The 13,454-nt window shown below is 49.3% G+C and overlaps 1 protein-coding gene and 1 pseudogene across 1 annotated transcript; one reads left to right on the top strand and one right to left on the bottom strand.

The window, feature by feature from the left end:
• Positions 1–209: 209 nt before the first annotated feature.
• LOC136467699 (pyruvate dehydrogenase E1 component subunit alpha-1, mitochondrial-like) lies at positions 210–6,291 on the top strand. The gene is made up of 8 exons (XM_066466468.1): positions 210–1,019; positions 1,124–1,203; positions 1,621–1,698; positions 4,512–4,607; positions 4,688–4,759; positions 4,902–4,955; positions 5,043–5,108; positions 5,808–6,291. Exons 1-8 carry the CDS (start codon positions 338–340, stop codon positions 5,850–5,852), a joined length of 1,173 nt encoding a protein of 390 aa, XP_066322565.1. The 5' UTR covers positions 210–337; the 3' UTR covers positions 5,853–6,291.
• LOC136467700 (phospholipase A1 PLIP1, chloroplastic-like) lies at positions 2,180–4,500 on the bottom strand (annotated as a pseudogene).
• Positions 6,292–13,454: the final 7,163 nt, after the last annotated feature.

Raw genomic sequence — 13,454 nt, 5'->3', positions numbered from 1 at the left:
ATTTCTGTACAATAAAAATGTAACATATAAATGGTCCTTACCTGTCTAATAATAAATATATTCTATATATAACTATATTAATTTAATTAATCTATCTAAATTATAATTATTAAAATAAATTCAATTCTAAGTATATTAGAATAATATATGTACACGGTCTGCGCCGCCAGCCTGCAAGCCCGGCGGCGGCAGGCCAAACACCAAACTAACCCACCTCCTTAAGAATGCAACAACTACGCGAATAAAAATCTCGCGTCTATCTTCTTCCTTCCTTCCTCCCCTCCGTTCCCACGCCCACTGCCCCGCATCCACCCCGAAACCCTAGCGGATCGTCGCCATGGCCGCGGCCGCCCTCCTTCGCCGCATCCCCGCCGCGCGGGCCCCGGCCACGGCCTTCATGGCGGCGCGCCCGATCTCCGATTCCACGGCGGCGCTCACCATCAAGACTTCTGTCCCTTTCACCTCCCACCTCGTCGACCCGCCATCGCGCGATGTCACCACCACCCCCGCCGAGCTCGTCACCTTCTTCCGCGACATGTCCCTCATGCGCCGCATGGAGATCGCCTCCGACTCCCTCTACAAGGCCAAGCTCATCCGCGGGTTCTGCCACCTCTACGACGGCCAGGAGGCCGTCGCCGTCGGCATGGAGGCCGCCATCACCCGCTCCGATTCCATCATCACCGCCTACCGCGACCACTGCATCTACCTCGCCCGCGGAGGGGACCTCGTCTCCGCCTTCTCCGAGCTGATGGGCCGCGAGGCCGGCTGCTCCCGCGGGAAGGGCGGATCCATGCATTTCTATAAGAAGGATGCCAATTTCTACGGCGGGCACGGCATCGTCGGCGCGCAGGTGCCCCTCGGATGCGGCCTCGCCTTCGCTCAAAAGTACAAGAAGGAGGACACGGCCACGTTCGCGCTCTATGGTGACGGTGCGGCTAACCAGGGACAGCTCTTTGAGGCTCTTAACATTTCGGCCCTCTGGAAACTGCCTGCCATATTGGTCTGCGAGAACAACCATTGTGAGTTCGTGCATCAATTCCGGGAATCGGGGTTAGATCGTGATAAATCTGATTGTTCATCGTAAGAAATATGACGTGATCTGGGTTTGATTTCTGTTGTATAGATGGGATGGGAACAGCGGAGTGGAGGGCAGCGAAGAGCCCTGACTACTACAAGCGTGGCGACTATGTGCCTGGATTGAAGGTAATTATTCTTTGGGTTTGCTCGTATTGTGTCTGGATTCACGATAGCTGGCTGGTATGATAAATTTGGTTTCTGTTTGTGGTATGTTTGATTGTTTATTATGTTTGTGATATCTTTGATTGTATAGGGTGGTTTTATATGGGGTCTTGGACTCTAGGTTCTCTGTGTTGCACCCTTTAGTTGCTGAATAGGGCTTCATTGATCATCAAAGTATAGCCATACAGTTGAGGATGGCATGTAGTTGAATGGAAAAAGCATCTTGTATTGATTTGCAATTATATAAGAATGATGTATGCATTTTCTCGAACCATCCTGTTCCCCCTTATTGAGTGTTAAGGGAATAGCTTAAGCTTGGATTTCCTGTTGGCATTACTTTTAGTGTTTGCTACAAATATAACTAAATTGTATTTCATGCAGGTTGATGGAATGGATGTTCTTGCTGTGAAGCAAGCGTGCAAATTTGCAAAAGATCATGCTGTTGCAAATGGCCCAATTGTGAGTACTATGCTTCTTTGCTGACTTCTGTTATTTGGGTGCACCTGATTTTGGAGAACTACTATTTGGGTTTGGGTTTGGGGTTGGGTTGGCTGTTTTGATGTTTGCTAGATTTAGTACTTAAATTCGCATGAAATTTAACATAGTAGCACTGCACTCACCATTTTATGCTGGGGAAACATAATATATAATTCTAATGTATGGAACTTCCATTGTCGAAAACTTACACAATTTGTTAGCATTATTCCAGCTAATTAAGTCTTCAATAGTGGCACTAATTGTTGAACTACCTACATGGCTGCATATATTATTTGTCTGCTAGATCCAACATTGGCCCTGTTTGGGAACGCAGTCTGTGGCCGCGCGGTGCGGGTCGCCGAACTGTGGCTCCATGGCCACGGTATCAGGAATCTGCAGTGCAGTTCAATCTTGCGGTCATAGTCTCTTGTGCGGTCAGAAGAATCGCAGACACCACAAATGTTTTAATGGGATTCTTCACTTCTTTCGGCCGCCGCCGCGAGAAACGCAGTCACAAACAGGGGCATTGTAGGATTAGATTAGCATTTCTTTCTTTTTTTTAAAAAAGAGGTGGTACAATTAAAATGACAATTTGTGTAGGCTGTCTGCTAAAGAGTGGTACGTTTTCTGATCAAAGCAGCTGTACAATTGAGCTATGTCAGCTACTGTTATTGATCCTTGTTCACTTGTGAAATATGAAAATAACTATACGATGACGCTAAGTATACGGTCGATGCATGATTGAATCATATGCTAGTGCTTTGTATAGTCCACAACCCGCCGTGGCACATCCTAGGTGTTTTGTCCTGCCTAGCCTGCTTAGCACTGGTTTGCCTTGGTACTAGAGGAACACCTTGTTATGCTAAGAGTTAAATACACAAGCGGCCCTTAAACTTGTGGCTCTGTGCCACTTAGGTCCACGAAATCTCAAAATCGAAATCTAACTCCCTAAACTTGTTAAGTCGTGCACTGCAGGTCCATACCCCTTCATGTGGGTGCTGACTAGGATAAAATTTATAAAAAACACCTGCAGCAATGCCCAGCTTATCCCCCGAGTCCAGCCGGAACAACGCCGCGCCCTCGGGGAGGAACGGGTGCCGCGGCGACAAGCCGCTGTCGGGCTGCAAGATGTGTGTCGCGCCCATGGGCGTGTACAACACCTTGTGCGTGTTGAGGCACAGGTGAGTGGACTGCGGAGCACGCCATTGAGGCGCAGCACGATGGTGTGGCCCGGGTAGCGGCATGAGAAGGCCCTGTGCACGTCGCGGTGCATGGCCACGGACTGGACGTGCGCCTCGCGACGCCCAGACGCGGCTCCTGCCGGAGAACATGGAGGGCGCCCCGAACGTGACCACCGGGTGTAGCGCATCGGCCGTCACCACGCCGCGCGCCAGCAGCATCAGGCTGACGAGCACCGCGAGGCTGCCGCCGAGCGAGTGGCCCGTGAGCCTTGATCTCCGGCATCACCTGCTTGTAGATGCCCTTGGCCGCCTCATAGATATGCCCGGTGCACCAGCACCCCCCGTGCCCTCGAACTCGGTGGGCTCGAACAGGAGGTTGGCCTGCGACGACGCCAGCGAGTTGGAGCCTTGGATGGCGAGGCACCGGGTCCGCGCGTCCGCCTCGTCGCAAAAGAACCACTCGCACGGCGACCGCAGGTCGCGGGCCGCCTCCTGCCGCGCCTCGTCCTTGGCGGCCACCACTGCCGTCACCGTCGAGGCGGCCATGTCTGTGGCCACGGCCGAGTTGTACAGCCTGCTGCGCGGCGGCCTCGCGCCAAACGACGCCGCCACCTCGAAGGATAGGTGCGACTGGATGGGCCGACGCGGCTGTGGGCCGAAGGCCACCTCGTACGCCGGCGCGGTGCACGGCCACGTGGAGTCCGCTTCCAGCTTGGCGCGTATGATGCCGGCCTCCGCCTTCTCCAGAGACCGATCATTCATCTACTAAAACTAACAGGTTTTCCATCATGAAAATTTTCACTCGAATAATGAGCATCGAATAACATCCCTGGTCGCCCAGACCTGCGGTAGGACGTCCAACTAGCGCGAGTCTCCCTGCTCGAGAGTCCAGCAACCGGAGTCGCAGCGCGCCACGACGATCCGGGAGCTCACCATCGTCGCGCTGACTGCTGCCAGGAGATCGGCGATGCTGCACGCGTTCAACCTTAGCTACGGGGCGTGAGGGACGCCGGGTCACCGGCGGACCGCCTGGTGATGAGTTGCACGGCGCTGTACAAGGACTGCCTCCGCTCCGCGGCATATGCGCTGGCCAGGGTGACCAACATGCCGGCATACGACGACTGCGTGGCTGACGCTGTGAGCGCCCTGCGTGTGTTCGTGGAGAAGTGCCAGAGCCCCTTCGACGCGCAGGAGATCACGTCACAGCTGGAGCAGGTGAACCGGGAGTCCGGGACTCGGAGGATAAGCTGGGCATTGTTGGAGGTGTTTTGCATAAATTTTTATCCTAGTCAGCAGACACATGAAGGGGTATGGACCTGCAGTGCACGACTTAACAAGTAAAGGGAGTTAGATTTCGATTTTGAGAGTTCGTGGACTTAAGTGGTATAGAGCTACAAGTTTAAGGGCCGCCGGTGTATTTAACTCTTAAGCTAACTTAGTAACTTAAAATGTGCTGCTGCTGCTATTTGTTACCAAAGGTACATTGGGTGGTTGAACATAAGTGCATATGCTCAAGTGTTATTTCTGATAACTTGTTTGCTTTATTTGTTGGTTCATAATTATTTTATTTCATGTGCATAATGGTTACTAAACCCTCACGTTCTATGTATCTAGGTCCTTGAGATGGATACCTACAGGTACCATGGCCACTCTATGTCAGATCCAGGAAGCACTTACCGCACCAGGGATGAGATTTCAGGTGTCAGGCAGGTAAGGTTGTTTTAATCTTTCAGTTTGAAACTTAAGTCATGCTTTGAGTGTTTCAATTAATTGTGTTACAATATCATCAGGAACGGGACCCAATTGAAAGGGTTAGAAAATTGCTTTTGACTCACGACCTGGCAACTGCTGCTGAGCTCAAGGTACAGGATTCTTTTGGAAATACATGAAGAGTATATAAATGTATAATTGAAGCATAAAGAATGTTTATAAGGGCAATTGTTATCAAAATATTATTTCTTTCAGTTCATATTCTAGTGTTTGACACGCTTATTATCTTCTCAGGATATGGAGAAAGAAATCAGGAAACAAGTAGATGACGCCATTGCTAAAGCAAAGGTTTCATTGCATTTAGATATGATTTTTTAGTTCTTTTGCTTCAAATTAGTTATGCTTACCACTTCATATGCTCCTGTTGATCTGCAGGAAAGTTCTATGCCTGATACTTCTGAGCTCTTCACAAATGTTTATAAGAAGGGCTTCGGCGTGGAGGTAAGTTGTCAGAATTATCTTAGCTGAAGTGCATAACACCTTGCTTGCATTTGCAACATCGAATTTTTGTCCCAAGCAAGTTGGAGCAGGCTATGACACCCAACTTTCATTTCTCGACCTGAAATTAGTTGCATTCTCTTAATTATGCAAAGTGACATTAGTCTCATTTCTGATATCTTGGCACTAGTAGATTGGGTTGTTTATAAGGAGTTGAACTTCTCCAGCCTGTAGTACATATGTTCAACTATTCAGATGGTAGTTTCCATGACTTACAGTACCTCTTTTTTTTCTTAGAGTATGTCTCTTTTGGAAGTACGTCTGGGTCACAAACACTTCTGTTCCTGACATTGGCATAGTCTTGAATCACAACTTTAGTCATTAGTTTTGATTGCAGTGTTACTATGAAAGTGCTTAATATTTCTATTATAAATCTTTGAAAGCTTTTAATAGCCGAATTTGTTTAAAAAAATGGTAAAGGTATGCCCAAGTTAAGTTTCTATGTCCAGAAAGTGTACTGTAGTCCCATTGTAATGGTAGTTTTTATTTCCTTGTTTTACAATAATCTCGCGTAACAAGTGCAGGAACGGGTGGTTTTGCTTCATTTGTGATGTCATCATCTAATATACTGCAACTACAAATTGTGCATTTTGATTATATGGGCATGTGTGCTAGTTCTGACCTGACTCGCTGATTGTGCAGTCATTTGGGCCAGACAGGAAGGAGTTGAGAGCTTCCCTTCCATAGGTTGGCAGCATGATGGGCAGCCCTCGTAATATGATATGATAGCCAGGAGAAATAAACATTGATGAAGGCCTCAGACATTGCTGGAAATTTTTTGTTGCCAAATGAACATGTATAGAGATGCGTTGTCAGGAGGATCAGCTTCTTTGTTTTGCTTTTTTTTTTTCATTTCTACAATTCAGTTTTAACTGCTGCTGGCTGGCTTCTTTTTGAAGCTAATATCGTCTGCAATTGATTCGGTCCAAGAAAACCGAAGCTGGAGATTATAAATTTGCTCACGTCTAACGTCTAGACCTGGCGACCTGCCCACTCTTAGCTTTACGGTGATTGCTTGATCAGTTTCTAACAAGCATACAGTGCGTCATTACACATCTACTGCTGTTTAATTTTTTCTACCAAACGTGGTGTATGCATCAGACAGTGTAACTCAGATTATCGTGCATGCAACTGTCAAAATCTAAATCTGCCCTGACGATTGCCATTAAGCGCTTTAGTTGGAACCAATCTTATGATTTTTCTGCTAGTTGCACTGTGGCATTAATTTATGGAGGATGCGCCAGTTTAGTTTTTTTTTTTTGTTTGTTTGTTTTCGGAACATGCGGCAGTTCAGTTGGGGTCGCTGCTCGGGCCTCGGAGTCTGGAACAGCTTCCACACTTTGGAGGCCCAACAGTTGTGAGTGGGCTTTTCTCAAAGAAATTGTGTAGGCCTGAGTTGGGGCTTCGGTCCGCTCCCAAGCCTAGGCCGAACGCCCGAACGCGACTCGATGCCACGGCTGTGACCTTGGGCTCTTGCCTGTGGGCTGTGGCGGCAGCCTCGCATGACGACATGAGGCATGACGGTCGATGGTCCTGGACGCAAAAAGCCGGGTTGTGTGCCAACGTACTTTGGACACGATACGTGACATTCTCCTCGCCAAATTCGTTGCTACTTTTGTAAGCTCTGCGTTCTTCAGATAAACCAATTTTTTAGACTTGCGTTAAGTCAAAAAAAATTATATTTGATCAAAATTCAAAATTATTAAAAAGTGCACACATATTTAGTTTATGATGTATCTTACGATGCTAATTTTGTCATAAATATTGATGTTCTTTTCCTACAAATTTTGTTAATCATAATAAACTTTAACACAAATAATATTAGAATTGATTTATTCATACAGAGGTACCAGTAGATGTAGGTAAAGGCTCTATAGATAGCCAAACAACTATTTTTGTCTAAAAAATCATACTTGATTGGAAGACCTATTAGGCTATCTCTGACAACAACATCAAAAATACAAGACCCATTCGTTTAATACATATTCGGCATCTTCTCTAACAACAGGACACAAAAGATAATTCTTTCTGCAAATGAGTTTTCAAGAAAGAAGATGCCTATATTTGGGTTGTGTCTCTCAGACAACCCAAAATAGATCTTCCGTATAAGTACTCTAAGCTGATTTTGAGTCTCTTACTCTTCATTTTGGGTTTATGTGTCATATGGGTCACTTGGAGACCGTCTTAGCAAGCCCATAAGCATGCAGTGCAGATACCAAATCCCAACTGACCAGCCGGAAGTTCACCTGCTGCTGCTGCCACTCGCAGTTAGAAAGTAGCCGTTGGGCTGCCGTCAGAACCAGGACGCGAGTAAGCGAGTCGCGAACGCGATGTGATCGTCGCCGCCGCGCACCGCGTCGCGGGACCGCTTCAAACTCGACAGGCACACGCTGCCCCCGCTGCCTTTGCATCGCGAGCTGCGTCTCCGTGCCGCCGGTGGGGATCAGATGAGTCGAGCACTCAGACTACCGGTCCAAACCGTAGGGGGGCAGGCGGCCAGCGGCGCCACACGTCGCTCTCGGGACAGCTGACGACGAGACGCGAAGGCGGAAGGCTGGCCTCGGTCGCACGCTCAGAAAAGCGCGCGGTGTGTGTACGTACGCCGGCGCGTGGCCGTCGCTGTACGCGACTTGGCTGCTTCGGTGCTTGACCGCGTAGGCTTAGGCCGCGGCAGAGACGTCAGAGACGAGACGAGACAAGACTTTTTACCGTTCCCGCCCCATGACCGCCGGCCGAGTCCCGGCGCACCGCCGTGCTTCCGGCGGCGGCCCGCGTGGGCGCCTAGGCGACACGTGTGACGAGCCAGCCGGTCTCGCGTGTCCGGTGCCGGTTGGATCGCGCGCCGCATGAACTGGAACGGTAGACCGGTAGTACCGGTACTACACCTTGGTTTGTACAGTGTCTTCTAAAATTCTTGTCACATCGAATGTTTAGACACATACATAAAGTATTAAATATAGACTAATTACGAAACTAATTACATAACTTACAACTAATTTACGAGACGAATCTTTTAAGCATAATTAGTCAATTATTTGACAACTTGCTCCGACGCCGCCGGCCTGGTAGTCGTAGGCTCGTAACCCGTCAGAAAACTGGCGTGGTCCTCGCCTGGGGATGACGCCATGCGGATGTCACTGCTACTTACCCGGCTGCCACTACGAAGCACGCTGACGAACGCCGAACGGTGTCGGTGGGTGTGGTGCTCGGTGCTAGTAGCATATTCTGAACTCTGAAGGCCCCTCTGCACAAGGCAACTAGCCACCCAGAACCAGCGAATCGGATACGTAAACCGTTACCAAATCCAAAAACTTTGGCTGATTAGCAGGAAGCAAAGAAAAAGGCTAAACAATTCCTTCCCTCCCTCTCCAGCGACGAACTCTTTCTCTTGGCGCGCACAAGTATGCACAGCATAATATTCTTCGTTCACAAGAATTCGTGGACGCGCGAATCGAGCACACGCACGCACGAGGACTTGCAGCGCACGCGGCACATAATTGGAAGCGGTCAATAGCTTGCACGGGTGGCACGCGACCAGCACCATCCGTTCCTGTTCCTGTTCCTGGATGGCCCCGGCGCGAGCCCACCACCCCTTCGTTTCGTTTTCCTGGTCCAAGCAGACCAAGGGTACACGCGACGGGAAGAACCCAAGAACACGTTCCTGTTCGGGAGCACGCCCCACGCGTACGCGGCAATGTTCTACTCATCGCCCCCGCCTGTCACGACTCATGACACGCCGTCTTCTTAAACCAGGGCATCTGTCGCATGAATGGTGCCATGCTGGCTATAGCCCAGGCCACGGGAGACCAGAAAACTGTCCCGTTTCCTGCCGAGCTGCTAGCTGCTTGGGTTTTGATTTCATCTGGCTTCGTTTGTTTCCTCCGTTTTGTCGTTCGTTCCGTGTGAACGTCGGTGTCGCGACTCGCGACGCGTTGGAGTTCGTTCTTTCCTTCCTTCCTACAGACGCGGTCGCTGTCCGTTCTGTCTCTGCAAGTTAAAACGACCCAACCCGAATAAACCCAGAGTTGTTCCCAAGATTCACCGTGTTCTCTCGCGTGCGATCGAGACCGCCCATCCCCATCCTCCTCCCGGTCGGTCAAGGAGCCCGTCCAGTTTCGCGTAGCTACTCTCGAATCCGGCTCGATGTTGTTGCGGCTGTTTCGGCTACATTTCTCTTGCTTTCGCGTTAAGGCTTGGTTGGGGTTTGACTACCCGCCGCAACTGGAGTTTTCCTTTCCTTTTCGCATGGGCTCGTAATATTCATATTCAGTCGTTTAAGTACCAGTTGCTTGGATGCTGATGACGAAGCAGACGTCCAGCGGCCGAGCTGTCCGGCTTCCGGACTTTCCCGTGCATCGCTTTTCCAGTGGCAAATTGCAACTGAAAGACGCGATTGGTGAGACAGAGACGCGGATGGATCCATTCATTAGTAAGTACTCCTACTCTATAATACAGTAGTAGATGCGCTGAGCCGGCAGGTACGGTGCCCGTTCTTTCTAATTTCCGTGACGGAGACAATCCCAATTGCATATATGCCTGCACGACCGGTTCAGAGTTCAGACATTGACGAGTGTTGCATAAGCAGTTAAAGCACGGAGAAATTGGGGGATTTGTTTATTGTCAGCACTCGCAAATTAAATTGCCGGAATCAGCTCAGAGCTTTTGTGTACATATACATACATACTTGCTTCTATGAGAAAGGCTACGAGGTTCTACATACTTTGTGGGAGCAATTATTGGAAGAAGTATTCCATTGTCCAAGTCAGAAACTAGCGCACGCAAAGCAACCTGCCACCAACGACGTCGTTCACTGTTGCATTTGGTCGGATGACTGTTAATCTGTCATCACGCACAACAATCCACGGCAAGGAAAAGCTACCCAGAATCAGGAAGCCGGGATGGAGAGACGTAACAGAACATGCAGGTAAACAACTTTGCCTAGGCCTTGTTTAGATCACCTCCAAATTCCAAGTTTTTTCACTCTCTTCATCACATCAATTTTTAGTCGCTTGCATGGAGTATTAAATATAGGTAAAAAAATAACTAATTACACAGTTTAGTTGGAAATCACGAGATGAATCTTTTGAGCCTAGTTGATCTACGATTGGACAATATTTACCAAATAAGACGAAAATAATACTATTCATCAGGTTGAAAAAACTTTCAATCTAAACAAGCCCCTGTACAGGCAACTAACCAAAACAAACTTAGCTATGGTAATGGTACCATTAGCCCTCTCGCACTTGTCAGGCTCGTGCATAAAGCAACAGGAAGGGATCACTGCAAGAAGCACGCAACAAACTCTGACAGCGACGTCAAGTTCAGGGTGACAAGACGCTGCCAATTTTACCAACGCACCGTACCCTGAAAAGGACCCGATTAGACGTGGATACCCGGCAACATAAGCAAGCCTTCTGCAGCGTAGAAAAGTACTTATGGCAACCTGTCATGGTCGGTACTCGGTACTACTACGGCTACTAACACGTACAGTACTAGTGGTAGTCGTACAAAATACAATACTGTATCCGTCTTGTCGGGTACCTTAGGACAGGTACCCCGAGCGAATATTAAAGGGGTCACTTAAGTCCCATCAAAATACAAAGCTAGAAGGTAAGCCGTGGGCCCCTCACCCGCCACGTCCGAGCCCGCCAGGCTCTCCGCCTCATCTCGAGCCTCGCGCAGAAGGTCTCGGCGTCCTGACGCAATCTCCGCCTCGCGCGAGGCTCTTCACGGAAGGCCTCGGCAGGGGGTGCATTCTCCGTATCGCGCGAGGCCTCTCATGGAAGGCCTCGGCAAGGAGTCCGATCTCCGTCTCGCGCGAGGCTCCGCCCTCCGTCTCACGCAAGGTCTCATTCCCCGTATTGCGCGAGGCCAGCTTATCCATAGTCTGTCGCCCCCGCTTCGACCGACCCTCCTGACAGGACATCATGTCCCATTAATGCTTCAACCACTCCCGCAATCTCAGCCGGACGACGGCTTGACACCACAGAATGGCCGACGGGACCTGAGGTCGCATCAACACCATACCGGCTGGAACAGGGCGCGGCGGGGATTACCGGGCACTGTGTTCTGACGCTGTGCCCACGATCAGCGCCCACACTGCACTGTGCCCCGCGATCCCCGCCTCGGAAATAACATCGCGCGGACTACTTGGCCCGGGTCATCACCGCCTCCAAGCCAGCGCGCCAGATCAGCCGCCCTCTCGGGGCCTCGGCACTATACACCAAGGTCTCGGCTATCTCGGGGTTCGTGCTCGCCGAAACCCCCACTGCGGTGCAGCCTCGGCACTGACCGAAGCCTCGGCCTCACGCGCCGCCAACCCACAGCGATCCGCGTCCTGGCCGCCGCGCTTGCTCCGAGGTAGCCCAGAAGCTCCCATGACGCACAGGGTCGGACGTGACCAGCACGTCGCCCCAGTGCTCCAAGAACGGACCACTCCGACGACCACGCTGCCACAGGAACAGGCCAAAGGGCTCGGACACACCGCCCCTGTTGGCACGACACCGTATAGTCAGCACATGTACTGTCCTTGTCCTCCCTTCAACTATAAAAGGAGAGGACTTGGGCCCCTTAGGAGGGAGAAGGGGAGAACACCTGGTAGCTCACACACATACACATCCCAGCCGCCTGAGAGCAACGTCTCAAGCAGCCCACACGACACCTCGCCGAGACCTGGGATTAGCTCCCTCTCTCACTGTGCTTGTAACCCCCTACTACTAGCACTTCGGTGCAAGGAATACAAGATCGCAGACTGGACGTATGGCATCGATTGTCTGAACCAGTATAAACCTTGTGTCTCTTTGCATCACCATCCGGGATTAGGGGCACGCAGTTTAAATTCACTAGTTGGTAGAGGACCTCCGATCCGAAACACCGACACGTCTATAATCAGTATTGCCATCAATCAAATAAATGAAGTTCTTACTGGTGTGAAATGATTCTCGTCGAGGTGCCTGTTCGCTGGTTGGTTTCTGGGCTGATAAGTTTGGCTGGTGTTGATTTATTGTAAGAAGAAAACACTATTGACTGGCTGATAACCTCTAGCTAAAACCAACCAGCGAATGTGTCGAAGATCTGTTCTCAGTCCCACCCAGATCGCCAAGGTTTTATAAATGTATGTATCAACGTGTACGCCACTTTATGTGTGGAAAATGCCACAAGTATATAAAAAACGTTCAGACTACAGAGATCAAAGGGCCCCTTTTGTCCTTTAAAAATTGCAAAACGAATTGGAGACATGTGCCAGCTGATCGAGTAGCTGCCCGGTGCTTTTTCCTCAGCAACTCACAGATAGAAAACCAATAAAACGTGCAGGCCTGTCGGCGTCGCAAACTTGCGAAAGCCATGCGTGTACAGCAGCGAGAAGGCCCACTCCTGCTCGCCATTCCGGAGGTGAAGCCAGCGTTGGCAGATAACAGAACGCAGAAAACGAATTTCCAGTACGTGTCGAGGTCGAATTGTTTCTGGAAATTGCTGGTCCAGTAGTTTGAGTAGGGAATGCTGTTACGCATCAGGCTGTCAGACGGCACGATGGATTTTACTACTAAGCCCTTGAGCGCAGCTCTTCGGCCTGTTCGCTGGTTGATTTCTGAGCTGGTTTAGGCTGGCTGGTACTGGTTTGTTGTGAGAGGAAAATACTGTTAGTTGGTTGGTTTGGGCTGGTTGAAACCAACAAACGAACAGGCCGCTTGTTCGATTTCTCTTTCTTTGATCGAGCGCAGCGAGAAAGTCTGGTGAACCTTGTGCTAAAATTCCTTCTTTTCTTTTTTTCTTGGTTTTGGATCGGTTTATTAAAGGTGGGTTGTTCAGAGCCCGCTCTTTTGCATCCCAGCTTCTCCTCGAAACCTTGAAAAATATGGTTCTGGCTGAATTATTGTAAGAGAAAATATTGTTCCGACTAAAAAAAAGCCAAACAAATCGAATGTGGGGTAAGCCGAGCGGAGCCACGGTCTTGATTCGATCCACCAACTGCTCCTGGTTTAATGGAATGAAAATTTACACCCTCTCACATCAAATATTTGACATATGCATGGAGTATTAAGTATAGACTAAAAAATAACTAATTGTACAATTTACGACTAATTTATAGGATGAATCTTTTAAGCATAATTAGTCCATAATTTGACAATAAAATGCTACAATAACACATATGCTAATAACAGGTTACTTAGGCTTAATAAATTCGTGTCGTTATTTACCGACACATTCTGTATTTTGTTTTTTATTAGTATATTGGATGTGACACCCAAGACTCTAAGGCTTGATCTAAACCACGGAAATACTTGGCAG

Source organism: Miscanthus floridulus, chromosome 7 (assembly GCF_019320115.1).
Source record: "Miscanthus floridulus cultivar M001 chromosome 7, ASM1932011v1, whole genome shotgun sequence".
NCBI lineage: Eukaryota > Viridiplantae > Streptophyta > Magnoliopsida > Poales > Poaceae > Miscanthus > Miscanthus floridulus.
The sequence above is the reverse complement of the archived record's forward strand: the minus strand, read 5'-3'. Positions and strand labels throughout refer to the sequence as shown.